The 17,179-nt window shown below is 42.2% G+C and overlaps 1 protein-coding gene across 1 annotated transcript in view; it reads left to right on the forward strand.

Moving 5' to 3' along the window:
* Nucleotides 1-17,179, forward strand: part of PEPD (peptidase D) — a 141,447-nt gene that overhangs the window by 120,514 nt on the left and 3,754 nt on the right. Inside the window, exons 13-14 of the mRNA XM_056360502.1 lie at nucleotides 462-646; nucleotides 11,810-12,001. Of these exons, the coding sequence (XP_056216477.1) occupies nucleotides 462-646; nucleotides 11,810-12,001 (377 nt within the window). The remainder of the gene's footprint in view (nucleotides 1-461; nucleotides 647-11,809; nucleotides 12,002-17,179) is intronic.

A 17,179-nucleotide genomic window follows, 5' to 3' on the forward strand; every position in this document is an offset into this window, starting at 1 on the left:
CTCTTTGCCAGAAAGATGTGGGCTTTAAATCCACGTACGTAGAAAAGTACTGTTCATCTCAAATGTTCTAAATGGGTATGATCATTACTGAAAATAATAGGATAATAATATTTCGTACTCCGCATTTTAAATAACTGCATTTTACAGTTGACATTCCTTTAGAAAACTCACTGATAAATTTGGATCTGCATTGACATGCTTAGATACAGTGTCTTAACATTTTTTCATGTGGATCTGGATTATAAGGTGCTGTTCTTTCTCTTGTTTGTAGATTTCTGTGCTTCACATGCACGTTAAGATAATTTTCTCTTGTTTAAAGTATTTTTGGGCTAATGTGGTTGCTCTTTCCACCTTTGTTTTTTATATAAACAAAGGGCACATGTGTTACATCTGCTTTTTGAAAGTCGTCTTTAAAAACTTTTAGCAATAGTTAACTCAGCTGCTTGTTTCTGCTCTCTAAGGGGTCGCCTGGCCTGATATGCACCGTCTGGCTGACAGAGTCCATCTGGAGGAGTTGACTAAAATTGGCATTCTGAAAGGCAATGTCGATGACATGGTGAAGGTTCATCTGGGTGCAATATTTATGCCACACGGACTTGGACATCTACTTGGAATCGATGTGCATGACGTTGGAGGCTACCCAGAGGTTAGTGTTAGTCCATTCTCAATTGCCTTGCAGATTAACCCCTCTCAATTCAATTAGCATTTCTCTTAGTTTATTCATGATTAGCTGGTTGCATCTTCTCAGAGGTGGAACAGATGTGCATTTAAGTGAATCTTTTTCTGAATGTGATATTTTATGCAGTTTACTTTAAGGGAATCTATTAGTTCATTAAAACATAAATTGCTGATGGGGAGAAGTCAGCTGGATGGCACCCTTCAGGCCTTCTTAATCTGTTCAGTTTCTACATACATTGTGGTGTTTCTTCATGAGTCACTGCTGTAACATGTATCACTCAAGCATACCCTGTGCTGTGGCAGAGAGCATCTCGGTCTACCTGAGACCTGTAGTGGGAAGACTCACTTGCTCTCTTCCAGATGTGAAACAGCTGTGGGAGCCCACTGATGCACCTGGGCTAGTAAATCGCGTTGGTTCTGTCATATGGAAACAATCTGGCTCATATTCCTGTCTTGAACTTCAGTCTCCAGTGTCAACACGGGCACCGATGTAGATGTGCTGTCTGGGGAATGAAAATGGAAAGAAAAAAAATCCATCAAGTCTTCCGGTCTTTGCAAATGTGAAAGCGTAATCTCTTGTATTGAGTTCTGCAGAAAATACAGAATGGTTACCTTTTTCCTTGAATTAACATGACGGTTCATGACTGTGGTCTGAAAAGAGAATGGGTAAAATTCAGTAACCAATGAATGGTAAGATGTTTGCAATGATACTAAAAATTCTCTAAGGGGAATTGAACTTAAGGTTTGAATAAAAAAAGAACGTTACAGCAGCTTCAGAAGGATTTTCTCTGTGTTATGTTTTGGTTATTTGAGGCTAACTGTGTAAGGGTTTTCAATAATACATGATGAAAATGGATCATGTCTTCTCTCTTATTTAAGATGTTCTTTTACAAGAACCTGAAAAAGAAGCTAAGAACTTTTTAGGTAAGGTTTAAGCATATTTTGGAGCTTGTTCATGTTGGGTGAACAGGCTACATAACAGCTGCTGTTGCTGGGTTTACTTTTGCAGGCAGGGAAGAAACAGTATGTAATGTTTGAGGGCTGTCATGTTCGACATATAGTTATTGCTGAGACACAGTACTGTGATGGCTATGTATTAGCATCAGCTAATAAGCTTACATGTAATAAAAATAAAACAAAAATCAAAAGCACCCCTATTCTGATTTTAAGGTTTCTTCACTAGCTAATACAGAAGGGATGGATGTTTGCCCCTCTCTCTCCCCCAAGTGCATTATGTCTGTGTACAAATAGAGGCATTCAGCAATGTACAAGGGATGTGATTACTTGGAGAGTTCATGGATTTAACAATCCAGGACCCTGATGTTGCATGCCTTTGCTTAGGTTGTTTTCACTTGTGTTGTGAAGTAACCTTTCTGAATTTTGTGGATTTAAGTAAACTGGAGCACATGTTTAAGACCTGGTAGGGTAAAGAGAGAACTAAATTTTAGGAACAAGTGAGAATTGTGGGAGTGAAAAGTACTGTGCTTGGTTTTTACTTAGAAACTGTCTGCTTTGAAGATTAGAGCAAGTGCCTTAATTTTAAGGGAGATTTCTACACCTGGTTTGGTGGGAGTATAGAGCAATGGACCCTATGTATCTTCTGAAACCGCAGGTTTCAGTAGTGTGGCATATGAGCTACAGAAGCAGGTTTTTAAATTAATTTGTATGTACAGAGGACCACGTTTATAACTGTTAATTATCTGCTATATTATATAATTTAGGGATCATTTTCCTGAAAGCAGACCAACGTGTCCACAATTTTGAAAGAGCAACCTATTAATAGATAAAAATGGATATATAGGGACTACATTGTCAAATGAGTTAGGTTCTTCTATTTCGTACTTTATGTGTGTAAAAATACCAGAGGTCTATGCAGATAGAGGATTTTATACCTGCATATTAAAATTATTTGTTTGTGTAGACATGCAACTGCATTCTTACGTTAAGAAAGTTTGCATGGCTAATTTACTTCCAAAATCCAATCCTAAATAAATTTTTTTCTGAATAGGGGGCAGCGTGTATGTGAGCTCATAAACAAATATCTGAAGTTCTCTATTTGCATGTAGATGTGCACATAGATGGATGTGTGGCATCAGCTTAGTTTGAAAAATAATGAATTTGGGGTTCTGCAGAAGAGCAGCCCGTTTAAACTCTCTCTGCAGCATTAATTCCACCTCTGTTAGACCCATCACTTCTCTCTGACCCAAAGCATGAGGCTTTTTCTAATGGGTCATTTGACGAAGGTGAGGTACCTGAGTGTCGGAGCACCTGATGGTGGAAAACCCACATCAAAGCCTGCCAGTGGGGTGAACTTCATTAGGCTTCTCTGGGCTTGAAGCTCTAATGAGAGGCACGGTCCCTGCCCGCGGCAGGAGGGAGCCACAGGGCTGCGGAGCCAGGGCGGCAGTGGAAGGCTTCAGGGGACGTGGTTTTCCCCAGGTAAATCTAAACATGAGCAATGGGGCACCTCTTGTGAGTGTGGTACACTCTGCATTAAATGGGAGAAGGCTTTTTATCTATGCCTCATTGTTCCGTGAGAAAATGCATATTGAAAACATTTAGTACACTGTGAAGTGATTTTTGGTGTGTTTTAAATGTTTACCAGCTAGCGAGATTTTCACAAGGAATTTCATAAAGCCATTTTTATGATTATTGTACATGAGCCCATGCCTGTAGTATCATGCTCTTTTTTCTAGCTGGTTAAGAAGCAACTTATTTGCTTTTGGCTGAGTGAATTTCTGGGAGTATTACAAAGGATTTTTTAAAAATAAAAACTTTCCAAGTGGATATTATTCCATTATTTTTCATCAAGTGTAAACAGTTACATTTGGAATAATACAATAAGCTTTAATTTCCTAATTTTTATCCGTCACAAAGTTTTGTATGTTCCAAAAAAACTATTTCCAGACATTGTTAGCTTAGATTAGTTATTCATTGGTAGCCAAAGATTTCTTTTTTCAAAATTGGCAATAATAAGTTTTCATCTTTTCCAGTAAGCTGCTTTCACATGCGGCATTGAACAAGCACTTTCTTCCTCTTTGACAAACACTGTTAAAAAGCTTGCAGATTTTCTGCAAAGGATACTCGGGATATTAGAAAATACAACATTTTCCTTCCTCTTGTTGCTGTGATAAAGAGTAATTAGCTTTGGCCAGCAATAAATGCATCTTAGTAACCTCATTTTAGGACAACGTTTAAAAGAGTGGAACCACCGGTGTTTTCCGGTGAAGCACGTAAGTAAATGTCCTGATTTTCAGACGTACTCAGCACTCAAGAGCTCCTTCGGGAATCGGGTCTCCAGCAGTGTACCATGGTATTCCTCATGGGGAAACCGAGCATCGAACACTTCTTTGAAAATGTGTCTGCTTCTTTTGAGGGTCTAACTACAACTTGAGCAGTTCTGAAAATTCAGCCCCAGTGGTACTAATCACTTCAGAAAATCTGGCCCTTAGTCAGACAGAGCTAGCTTCAAAGGGTGAAAACTCCACTGGGCTTAGCTTCAGCTGTAAAATTTAATCATGGAGATGTTTTTCCCACACTCTCTCATTCGTTTCTGGGTAAATTCGATATGGGATATAAATGAGGGTTTGTGCCTGTTGCAATGGAGAAAACGTGGTAGGTGATCCCAAATTTTCAGACCCTGAGGTAGATGGAGCTGAAGTTTTCATTTAAATCTAGGTTCTGTGTCTCTAGATGCTTAAGTTGATTCAATTTCATGTTATGTTAATTGACTGTAAGGCTCTAAAGAATGCTAAGTACATTTGATGACTTTCTATAATAATAAGCCAGTTAATTTAAGTTAGGTTAATAACTACTGTGATTTTAACATCTTACGAATTAAGAGTTTCATTTGGTTTTGTCTTTTAAAATTACAAGATTTACCTTAGTTTAAAGTTTTAATTCAATTCTCTAGTCTCATGAAAAGCTGATCCTTTCATTGCTCTTCTGCATCAACAAATTAAGGTTAGAGGTTTGTTTTGATCCTGATCCTGGAGTTATCCATGTCCTTCCATTACTGTGCATGCTTGAGGAACATCTCTGCTGCTCAGAGAGGTGTACAGGCTGCATCTGGCTCTAACAGAAAGCTTGCTCCCAGATCCCAGATGACTGTCTAGGGATTTAGGTCACCAAACCTACTAGAGAATACAGGAATAATCTTGTTCCCTTTCTTGTTCTGGCAAAAATTATTTTCCTTATGTATCCTACTTTATGCTGAAGCAGAAGATTTCGGTTTTTTGTGGTTAGCATTGCAAATGATGCATTAATGTTTTTTCCTTTAAGAAGCAGAGGATGAGTTGAATTTACCAAGAAGCCTAAAGCTGTTATGTAGAGCCCCAGTGATGCAAATTGCTTCACATGGTCATACTTTGCAGAGCTTGCTCTAGCTTTGCGTACCCAGGGCCTGCAAACATGAAACAACCTGTATGGTAGGTGCTTATATGAGCAAAGAGTAAAAGGGCCTTTCAACAGTTTTAGCTCTAGGTTTTGTTCTTGTAAGCGATTGTATACCTTGAGAAAAGATGAGGAGAAAAGACCTTCTGCCTCGTGGGGTCCCCTTGAATCACTTCCCTTTCGATTCTTTGAATTCCTGCATAGCAGAGACATATAGTTGTGTGGGCCACTGAGCAGGCAGAGTGTAAGCAAGAAACAAACTGGTGAAGACTTTGAATTCTACAGCATTTCCATGCAGAACAGCACTGCAATCCGTAGTGCTTATTGTTCTCTGTTGGGTTGAACAGCAGCCAGGAGAGTTTCCTGCAGCCTAAGATTCTTCCGTGGGATTTAAGCCCCTCCCAGAGTTAGGCTTGTACCCTGATGTGGCATCTTACATGTCATCAGTTCCCAGCAGCTTTTCCCTGTGAACACAGATGCTGGAGTTTGGGTGTTCATGGAACCTTAGGACTTGAGCAAGGGCAGAAGAGGAGCGGAGGGCTCAGGTGCTGTGTCAGTGCAGTGCCATGGTGCAGCCCATGCGCTGCTGTACCACAGGGTTTCCCTCCTCCTCTGAGAAAGAAAGCGTTGTGGACCTGGGGGTTTTGTTGCTTTGTTTGGATTTCATTAGTTCTGGTTAATTTTTTCTTGATGGAGATAATTGCTTATGTTTCTTTTACTTGGTGAAGTTTGTTGCAAAAGACTTTGTGTGCTAAGAGAGTTTTTATCTGGAGATATTAAGTCCAAATCTTTCAGAAATTTTAGCAGAGACTTAACAGAGCTTGTGTGTGTTTTTGAACAATTCATTCTAGGTGCAGTAGGAGAGAAAGACCAAGACAGTACAGTTCTGCTTTCAATTACATGTAAAAATAAGGTATAAAAGGTTTTGTAGGTATACTTTAGGGGTTTTGTTGTGCAATTTCCACTAATATTACTTTCTAAAGATCACAGAAGACCTTTCATTTAAGGCCCTCGCCTATATATGCTTTCTGTGTGTCACAACAAAACCCATCCATTAGATTTTAAACGGTGCTTGTCATTGATCTCATTTTAAAACAGTGTTGCTGGTAGCTTTTGCAATTCTTTCTCATTTCTTAGGAATTCTCCAGCTAAATATTCCTCTCACCTTCCAGGTTTATGTTGTAGTTGCCAACCTGGTGATTTTTACTGTTTGCCATCTCTTTTTTTTTTTTTTTTTTTTTTTTTTTTTTTTAAATCACACTAAGGTTTTAAGAAAAAAGAAAATCCGTGTGGGTTTTTTATTTCCATTATTATAGCAGTGGAGCTTGGTGACATCTGAGAATCAGGAAGCAAAAATGACATGGGAAGTTACTTTCAGAACCGTGCTGTAGTGATGGATTGAAATTCAGCTCAATCTGACTCGGCAAGCACTGGTGCCTCGAATAAGTGCAGGTGATTTTTCCTCATTCCCTGCAGTAACAGGAAACTTACTATGCAGCTTAAACCTGATACCACAGTTAATACCTAGGAAAAGACAAAAATGTTTCAAATAAAATAGCCAGTTAAACATCATGTGCCCTCCATTCCCCAATATTAACTTTGAGCTGTGTCCCAAAAGCTCCAGCTAGTAATTAGATTCTCCTGCAGAAGTGGAAACGTTGACTTGCAAATGCCACAAGTGGTATGTGATGCTTGGGGCATGTTCTGTAACCTGCTGCTGATTTCAAAGGCAGAACTGACAGCAGTTCCTTCAGGTGACTATAGGCAGCTCAGGCTGCTGGGAAAAAGCAGGATAGATTGAATAAACTGATCTTCATTAGTAACGTTCAGCAAGAGAAACAAGGGCTTAGAGAGGAGGGACCAGGAGACAAGTGAAACGGAATTCAAGACTTTTATTAGCTGCACAGGCCTCCGTTCTTTTTACAATAAATGAGCTAATTAGAAGTTGGGTATACACAGTGGGAGAATAGGGAAGAGTGAAAGAGCTGAGATTTCACTTCGGTGTTCATTTCATAGAATCTAAATATAATGTTAGTATTCTGACTAATTTAAGTACTTGATTGCACTTAGCTTGATAAAATGGTTAGGACTTCACTGTATTGGATGTGGTCCAACTGGGGCTAGTCTCTTTGTCAGGCTCAAAAAAGTTCTGTGATGATTTAGCTGGAAAGAAGTACCAGAAAATCATCTGTGCCGCTACACAAGTCTTTAGAGTTCACAGTTATGAGCAGCTTTGGTGATTGTTGCTGTGGCCATGTTTTGCTGCCATTGCTGGCTTGAGGAAACTTTTAGGTGATGCCAATTAAGCGTTGAAGCCCCTGGTTTTAGGGGCGAGGGTGTCCTTGCATCTCTGTGCTCATGCATCCCAAGCTAGTGTCGTGGCCCTGTGGGTGATGACCAGCCAGCACAGAGACATCACCTGTGGTTTTCTTCTGTTCTGATGCAAAGACAGACCCAAGATCAGGCTCACCTGAACGGGCCTGGAGCTACTTCTGCTTCTGATGGCTTTTCCTGGTGGCTGGTGTCTGTGGGACAAGACCAGCACGATACACATTGCAGTTCTTCCATGGAAAGAGCAGCATATATCGCCATTAACCATTGAGTTGCTTAGGAGCAGGCTGTAATTCATCCTTATACTGAAGTGTATTCTGGGCATATTGCAACTTCTAGTCTTTCACAGCCACTTTTCTGGGGAATAGGCAGATTTGCATACTTCCTAATTCCCTGCTTATTCCAAAAATAGATATATATTTTATATTACTGCACACTTAACTTAATTTGAACTTTTATTTTGCTTACATAGTAATGAAATCAGTTTACATAATAATTCTCTTGTTCCCTTGACAGTCCTTATTGCCTAGACATGCTGGGTTTTGTTACCTTACATGAACCATTAATTGGAATCTGATGTTCTTGGCAGGAGTACAGTCACAAATGACAGTGTCGTACATCTGTGCTTACTGTGGGGGGAGTGTCTTAATTTTAAAATGTGAGCAGAACCTCCAAATAAAACCAGTCTTAGAAAACAATTTTGAATGTAGTCTGTTGTTGCAGTATACATACAAAATACTTCTTCAAAAAGTAATTTTCCCAGAATATCACTGGGAGTCTGTGTTTAGATGCCTAGGTGTTAATATTTTCTAGATTATTCTCTACGCTTTTTTGAGGAAAATTACCAACTTATGCTTTACAGTTGTACAGCACTGAGTGCATCAGTGTCCTGCTCCAAGGCCAGGCCTCCAGGTTATAATGGTAATAGAAGCAGATATCCACACAGCTGCTGTGCCAGCATTCAGATTTTTACTATTCATTTCATCCCTCTACAAAACAACTTCATGATGGTTGTTGAAAACAAGGCTTTCATGTTCAGCTGCAAAATGTAGGGTCCCTCCTCACAAAGGAGAAAACCCAGTAACGGCAGAAGATTCACATTCACTGATGGATGACAGTGTGAGGTTTCCCCATCAGGCTTCGCTCCCAGCAGGGTTTGACTTGATGGAAAATGGCAGCGTCCTTGTTTCAGACCTGTCGTCTTCTATTTGGGGGTGGTAGTGTTTGGGGGTAGACTAAAAAGTCATTAAAAAAAGCCTCAGTTTGTCCTAGTTTTCATAAACAACTGCAGCAGACTGAAAGCTGAGAACTCTGAGCCCCTGGACCTGATGGCCATGGTGGCTAGCAAGGTGGTCACAAGTGCCCAGAGAGCTGATGTCATTTGGGATGCTGAAGCCATAGTCCAATGTATGTTTTAATCCAGCACTGTTCTCAAAAGAAGGAGTGTTGTCATCTCCCCAGCTTGGTCACCTTCCCCTTCCCACGCTCTGCTCGTTCCCTGTCCCACCTCACATTGTCCTTCACCCTTGCAGCAAGCTGGACTGGGGCTGTCCTCCGCTCAGGATGTGCATGGCCATGTACCTGCGATAGCCAGGACCTGTCTGTCTCTTCATCCATTTCGTGCACCTCTTGGTGAACGTCTTGCTAGCCTCTATTAAAAGGGACCGTAGGTCTTCCTTGCCTCAAGCCTGCCCACTGCTGTCCTGCTTACTGTCTTTGAAAAGCTGAGCTGTGTAACCCCTTCTCCAAAGGCCTGCTAGAGCTGCTTTCATGGAAGAGGTGTAGCTGCTGCCATTTGCGCGTTGACTTAAGTGCCTGCAAAATCCAAAATCTGGAGGTGAGGCCAAGAGCTGACACAACCTAGAGCTGAGCTAGGACGGGGGGGAAATATCAAAAAGAGTTTGTGAAATCCTTCTAGAGAAGTTAAAATTTTACTTTTGGGGGAGCAGCAGTATTCTGGTGCTTGAGGGGCCCTCCCTGCTTGGTTAACGGCCTGGGCAGCCTGCGCTGCTGAAGGATGTTTCCAAACGTGAATCCCTGGGTCTTGCTCCTGAGTTGTAACCATGCTGTTAGCTTCTTGGAGGAAGTACTAAAAGCAGAATTGGGCTGCAAGGAGTCCAGACAAAATACCTACACGTTGCTTTAACACCTACACAGACATAAATGAAGTGGGCATCGAGGATTTATTGTCACACCTGGTGCTAAACCTCATTTGTTTTAAGAAAAGGCAAAAAAAATGCGGAGGCTGTGCCAGGGCTGCCTGCAGAGGATGTTTGCCATTGTTTGCCTTGCTGCGCATTCATCTTTCTAGCATCTGTCTTGGATCGACTGTCTCAGAAAAGGCATTTGCAAGCAGCGTTGAAGAGAAGTGTACTTAAAAGCCAAATACGGGTTGGTTGTTGTAAAGCAGCCGATAGATAGTTGGCAAGACACCAAAAGGTCCAGACGCTAATCTAATTGTTTACAGCTCATGGAGAGATTAATCCACTAGATCGGATGCCCTCATTTCCTTTATGCGTTACAATGAATCTGTGAGATGCCAAACCCCATGGGGCAAGAGCAGAAAGAAAAATGGCTCCGTGTCAGTGCAGCTATTGTTTAAAGTTTGGAAAGATATTGATTCTCTTTGGGTTTTGATAAGAATATAAATGCAAAGTGCCTTGCTTAATATTGGAATATTCTTGTTTCCTAGCCTCAGTATAACAAATGTGTGTTTTCTTACTTTAGTGTAATATAATGCTCTGCAAAATTCAAATCAAACATAAGAAAAAAATGTATCGAATACACAGTGAAAATGGTCAGGATACACTCGCTGGCTTGCAGGGGCACTGAGAACTGTAAATGCTCTCCATCTCAGAAAAACGGGCAGACCTACCCACAAATGTCCAGGCTGGTTAGCTGTGAAGATCTTGGTGGCTGTGAGATGCTGTGCATTGGAACAGAATAAGCTCTGCAAAGGGAAAAAAAGCGACCCCAGTATTGCTTGGGTGACCAGTGAGAATAAAACAAACACTGCTGAGTGGCTGTTGCAAGCAGGATTTCTGTGAAATAGGCTTTCTCTGAACTGAAAGCGAAGCTCAAGAGCAAACAGTGCTGTGGAGCTCTATCCACTGTGGAGAGGGAATGATTCAGTAAGAGAAAAACGTGGCTAATCTGCAGGGTATGCTCCAGCACCACCACCCACCACCCCACCCACCCACCCCGCATCGGTGTGACAGGAACGCGGAGCACAGCTGTGCCCAGACATGCTGCCCTGGCACGCAGGGTGGCACCGGGCAGCACGTTTTGTCCTGAGGAAAGGAGGTGTTTCATCCTTGGGATACAGGTCACACTGCTGGTGATGCTGAAAGGAGGCACCCCTTCTGCCCAGCAAGGAAAAGTACCGTGACTGGCCAGAAGCAAGATTGGGGAAAGCTTGGTGGAGACCAGATCAATAACACCGTCATCTTGCAGACCTGTTAACCTCTGACTTAAGGGCTTAAAGCGGAAAAGTTTTTGTGAGCAAAGTGTGTGCACGTTTTTGTAAGCTGTTGGGCCTGTGAGCTGTTTATTGGCCATCATGATATTTTGTTGATGAAATTTTGCTACAGTTGCAAAGAATTTTTGAAAAACTAATGGGATTGAGATATATTTATTCCAATGTTGCAATACCTGGCACATTTTGGGGAAGAAAATTAATATCCCAAACTAGTCTTTGCAGTGTTTCTAATTCCTTGACTAAGCACGTCCTCATATATCATTTTGCTTTACCAGCTTTTGGGAAGAAGAGAATGTTTTTCTAGTCAGGACTTGTTTTGACTTAGTTTTTAATAATATCAGTCAGCATCATGTTGCCTGAAAGTCTGAATCTGACAGAAGTTTAGTTTTAAATGGGCTGTTTTTATGAGGTCATGTGTAGACTCATTGCTCCTGAATCAAGATCGTAAATGTGTAATTTTAATAACATTCAGTGAGAATAAGCATTTGCATATCCTTGGAGAAATTGTTCTCTACTGCATAGTTCAGCTGTTTCAGCCATGACGTGGAGGGGGCATTTCAAGATTTGCACGTTGTTTAAAATACCGTACTTTGCACGGGAGGGTATAGGAATAGTGCAAGTAATTTTTTTCCGTAGAGCAGTACTTCTCTCAAGGGAGAGAGTACAGTACCGAGCATATCCAGAGCCGGGATTTCTGTGGTACAAAGAACAGTTCAGGTGTTGAATTGAAAGCTGGTCACCACTGTGCAAGAGCTAAATGGGGGGCTGATGAGAGAGAGGTAATTGCATAGCGCAGTTTTTCAGTCCTCTACTTCCCAAATATTTCTTGCGGTTTGGGTGTCTTATGGAGCAGTCTGCGTAGGAGGGCCTTGATAAAAGGTCAGCCATGCAATGCCGCTCCATCCATCACAACCGGTCTTGCTTCTGCAGGGAGTGGAGCGCATTGACCTGCCGGGGCTGAGGAGCCTGCGCACTGCCCGCAACCTGGAGCAGGGCATGGTGCTGACCATCGAGCCAGGCATCTACTTCATCGACCACCTCCTGGACCAAGCCCTCCGTGATCCTGCACAGTCCTGTTTCATCAACAACGATGTCCTGCAACGCTTTAGAGGATTTGGTGGGGTGAGTAATTCTTCACCAGATGTTTTTCTGAAATTGGTTTTGTATGTTTGCGTTTACTGTGTACTTGAGAAATTTTGTTGAAGTTTTAATGTTTAGGGCTGTTCCTGATGCAGCACCTTGGGCCATTTGACCCTGCAGACAAACTGGGGTTTTTTTGTTATTTTTAAATTTGGTTTTTGTACTTGTGATACCTGATAAACGATAGTTCCGTATTTTTCCATTGGTTGAAATATGCTCTGTCAGCACTGTACAGTGACTTGCCAGGTAGGTCTTTTGTCTATTGTGTGAAACATGCATGTTATGAAACATGAGACCAAGATCCACAGTCCAGAGTTAGCTTCCCTGACAGGGGCACAGTCTGCTGCTCCCTCCCAGGGCAGAAGAGCCCGATGCTGTTTAAGTCAGGGAGGCAACAGAGAAAAACAGCAATAATTGCTCTTACTGGATTATTGCCAGAAGGCTGTGAAACTTGTGCATGTAAAGCCTTCCCTGTCTTCCAGAAGAATGGCCGATGGGCTTCACGAGCACCGGTGCTCAGGCAGCAGTGTGCGTGCTGGAGGGTCGGCTGGCTTGGGAGGTCGCTGTGATCTGGGCGATCATTCCCCTGCCCTGCAAGCAGCTGCTGTGCAAGCAGAGGGGCCTTGTTTCTCCATGCTGTCCCGGGCACAATGCCCATTCAAAGCCACTGCCCTCACAGAGCGTTTAGCAGTTGCAGTGGTTTCCAGTGGGTTTTCATTTTAGTGGGGCGAGCATTTGGAGGGTGTCGCATTGTTCTCTGAGCTTCCGTATTCATGCACAGAGAAGATAGAGCAGGCAGCTGCAGTGCCCCGTCCTCCTCGTGGCTCTTCTGCAAAGTCTCAACAAAGCTAACAATCACTGGCACCGATGGTGATTTTCTGGTATGAAAAGTCACTCATTAGGAATTGTCTGCTGCTGCCATTCACTAATTTATCATCATACACCAGCCGTGAGAGGGTAGTTACTGTAACACTCTTGGTCCGAGCTGGCTTTGAACCACCAGCGCTGACAGAATGTGTGTGCCATTCCCAGCCGTGTGAGCCAGCCAGGCTCCTGGGCAGCCACCTGTGAACGCTCCCCCTATGATGTGTGTGTGTCCCTTATCAAGAGACATGGGACTTTACCCTTGCTGGTATTTAATTAGCTGCTGAGGTCTGAGACGTTATGTGTCTCCGTGTTGTTTCTTTTATCAACACTTGCCAGCCAGCCAAGGAGATACTGGTGAACAAAAGGCAGCTAACTCTGCATTTTCTCACTGTGAGCACGTTAGATACAGCACCACGTGCTGAAGCGTGTTTTAAAGGAGCATTGCAATGCACTTGTGTAGCGTGACACCACAATAAAAACAGGTTGAACTGTCTTCACTTTCCATGTAAACAGTCTGTGGGAGTTTTTCGGCAGTTGAGTTGATTCCTGGTTTTTCTGGAAATGCTCAGCAAAGCCCACATTTTTCTATGACTTGCTGTGAATGCCCACTCGAGCTCTGCAGCTTGAGGCATGTACATGGCTCACCCGCTGTCTGCGTTTGTGTGGAATAGGAGTGACAGCACAGGATCTCTACCTTAGTAATAAGTTGCTGGATCAGGCACTCTTGTTCCAGAGATTTCAAGCAAAGTCTAACTTTCTCCCCTGTTTTTTGCTTAGCTTCCTGTAATGATGACTTGTAAGGAGAGCTAGCCAACAAACTTTGCTAAAAGGGGGAGTTGCCCCAAAACGATTGAGCAAAAATCTAAATCTCTGATCCCCCTGTGAACAATACATTTTACTTAGAGAGAAAAAAATAATAATACACACATACCCTGAGCCAGATGTTGTTACTTGATTTTGTCCAGGAGAAGAATGGAAATAAAATCTGAGACTGAAGTACATCGGAATATTTCTGAATTCTAGAGAAAAGCTGCATTATAACACGATCAAAATTAATTTTTCCATCTTTACAATTCTGATTTGATTCTACATAAGTAGAAGATGCAGTTTGTGCTGTGTAGCATGATTAGTTATCTACATGCTGGTTCATTCTAGTTTATCCAGAGTGAGTGAAGTTTTCTCTCAAAAGCATGTCAGAAGACTTTCTCTCTACATGATTAAAAAAGATCTTGTGAAGCGCAGTGGTTTTACTGACAAATATTAAGTATGGGGGTTGGTATTGGTGTCAGTTCTAGCTAAAGAACTCACCAGTCAATCTTCCTTTAAAAGAAAAATACATTCTGCAAAAGGAAATAAGTAGTCCATTTCCCTCTGCAGAGCTCAGCACTAATTAAAGTGTTCTTCATTTGGTTTAGTTTAATTCACTTCTAAAATGAACTTACGTTAACCAAAGTAACACCACTGTTATACTGAGTTAGGCTGTCTGCACAGGGGATTTGTGAACTTTAATGAATTCACCTTGAGTTCATGTCTTTTGGGGGCTTTGGGTAGTTTTCTTGACTGTGACAAGTCTCTGCATTGAGAAGAGATGCTCTTCTGTTGTGCCAAAAAGGGCGAGACTGTAGCCATTTATTGTAATTTGTGCTGCCTGGATTTAGCTGTAAAGAGATTGTAAAAGCTGCAAGAGCAGAAAGGAACGAGAGAGAAGGTGAGGTTTCCCTTCGCCCACTTTGCTGCCGGCGTGCGGGGCATGTGCTGGCGGCACCAGTGCTGCTCCTGCGCACGCTCCGAGCTGATCCACCAGCAGCCCACGCATCCTGTGTCCCTGTAACACAGACACTCAGGCTTTGTGGCTGTAACTGCTTCCCAGGGACCCTGTCGTGGGCTTTTACCAAACAACAGCTGTTCTGGGTCCAATACAGATCTCTCTGGAGGAGGCAAGAAGTTTTGCTAGGGGATCTGCTGCTGAGAGCACAGGCTGCCCTGTCTGAAGCCCTAACCTCTTTACTTGACAGCTGTGGAGTTCAGTCCTTCACAAGCTTCCCCAGCCCTTTTCAGGAAGTCGCTCAATCACGTGTACTTCAGTTCTCTATCTGCAAAACAAAGGTCCAGTTTACTGAGGTCATAAATTTTGTGGGGCAAGGGCTGCCATCAGGCGCTGGCACAGTGCCCGTCCCAGGGCACCTCTGCTCTGCCTGGACTCTGCCTTTGCTGCATTCGTAAATAAACATGTGCAAATAGAGGTATGTCCATACAGTTGAATATGTTGCTCAGGAAAAGCAACCGATTCCTCAGGGAAAGGGAAATAGTAACTCCAGACGCTGCCCTTTAGGGTTTGACATTTCCGTTCTTCGTAAGCTGATTACTGATTCATGCAGTTCATATGATGTTTTCTCAAAGACCCAGTAAAACCGTTCAATCTTTTTTTGGCCTTAAATGTTCAGGCTTTGTTTTTCCCTAGGATCTGCAGAACTAGGACTAGACTTAATATGTGAAAACTCTATGCAGCTTGGAGAAAATGCTGAAAGACAGCTAATGTTAAATACATTACCTTTTTTTCATTTGCAGATTTTTCTCATTTAAAAGCTAAATAGATTTACAAAGCCCAGGACCTTGAAGATCTGCTAATATTACAATATTTTTCAAAACAACAGTACTTCTCTTACTCAGAAACAAATGTTAAACCAAATGAAAAGCAGGATATTTAATTGCTTCTACCTTTGGTTCACAGAGTCATGCAATTGCCTCTGTCCTGATTTTTATTTTTCAGAAGGTTGAGCTCTGTTTCTGGGTTTATGGTGAATGTGTGTTTTGGAATGAAATGGTTTACTAGGCAATAAACATTTTGATCATCTGTTTTTTAACATTTCATATTATGCAGCAGTAATAATGATACATAGCATTTTTGAAACAATTCTGTAGAAAGCAATTGTCATAATGAAATATATAGCTTTCTTTAAAGTTCTTGTAAGAGAAGCGATATTTGTAGGCAACTTAAAACCAGCAGCTAGTTGCTTGTAAACCTTCTTTAACCCTTTTCTCTTAAGTTGTCTTAATTAACGTAACTAGGTTAAAGTAAGAGCAGTTTCTAATCTGTATTTAGCTTATAGTTTATTGCTTCTTTTTGAGCCTGGATGAAGGGACCGTGTGCCTGAAGATTATTTTTCCGGGTGTTATCAGTTGATCTTAAAATACATGGCCTCAGCCTACTGATCATGATCTCATTTTATAAAATGTTTGTATGTGGACCTTTAAAATAAAGTGTGCCAGACATGAGGACTTGCTTGTGCATAAGAAGACAGCAGACTGGCAGCATGGGATGAGTAAGTCATTGTGTAGCACAGAGCCTGTTAGTCAATACAGAAAACATCCTGGTGCTGCCACTTTGTGTAATGTGGTGACAGGAAGGTGCCTTCCTCAACTCTGCAATGTACCCGCCTGTTCCTGGGTCTGATGCTCGGCCCCTCTATTTCCTAACCAGTCCCCCTAAAATACAGAAGTCAAACCCTGCTCATGGTAAGTTTGCTTTATTAAAAATTATTGGTGAGTCAGTGGCTGAGTCGAAATAAGTCCTCTTAGCTTCATGCATCTGCCTCTGTAGGATACCAGCTATAAAAACAGACACGTGGATCCTTCAGCCAGACAGAAGCACATGTGCTAATTTACTTTGTGGGGTAGCATGTGTGGCCCACGTCCCGTCATCATTTCCCAGGCAAGTCTCCCGCTCTAAGATCTTGCAGTGATAGTACCGCTGCTTTCCACAGCCATAATCAAACAAATGCTCAATAGATTATAAAAAAGCAGGAGACATGTCACCAGTGGTCTTTTTTAATCACATCTGGGATCTGTCATTGTGCAAATCTGGACTGTTTAATTGGCCAAAATTGTTTCTTGATTCTCAGAAGCCTTTTATATATATATCATCATCCAAAAGAAATGAATGAGTGCTACAACCCCCTTCCTTTGGAAGATAACACAGGCGGCTCTGGGGAGCATGACTGTAACAGTAAGTCAGGACAAAGTGCGAGGCTGTATATATAGCTGACTGCCGCCTTGGCATTTTAACTCCTATGCTGTCCTTGGCTATGCCCACACAGCCCTGCTTTGGGACACAGTTGGGTCCATTGAGTCAAGCCACATGATGATCTGTTGCTGGCGTTGGGCAGTTGTGCAATCAGCTCTATCTAGACAGATCGTGCCACTACCCTTGGTAAGAAAAATGCATGCTAGGGACAGTCCTGGCATTCCTGGACACTTCACCCTTACCAGAGTGCTTTTTGAAGCATGCCATTT

The sequence above is a fragment of the Falco biarmicus genome, chromosome 15 (assembly GCF_023638135.1).
Source record: "Falco biarmicus isolate bFalBia1 chromosome 15, bFalBia1.pri, whole genome shotgun sequence".
Taxonomy (NCBI): domain Eukaryota; kingdom Metazoa; phylum Chordata; class Aves; order Falconiformes; family Falconidae; genus Falco; species Falco biarmicus.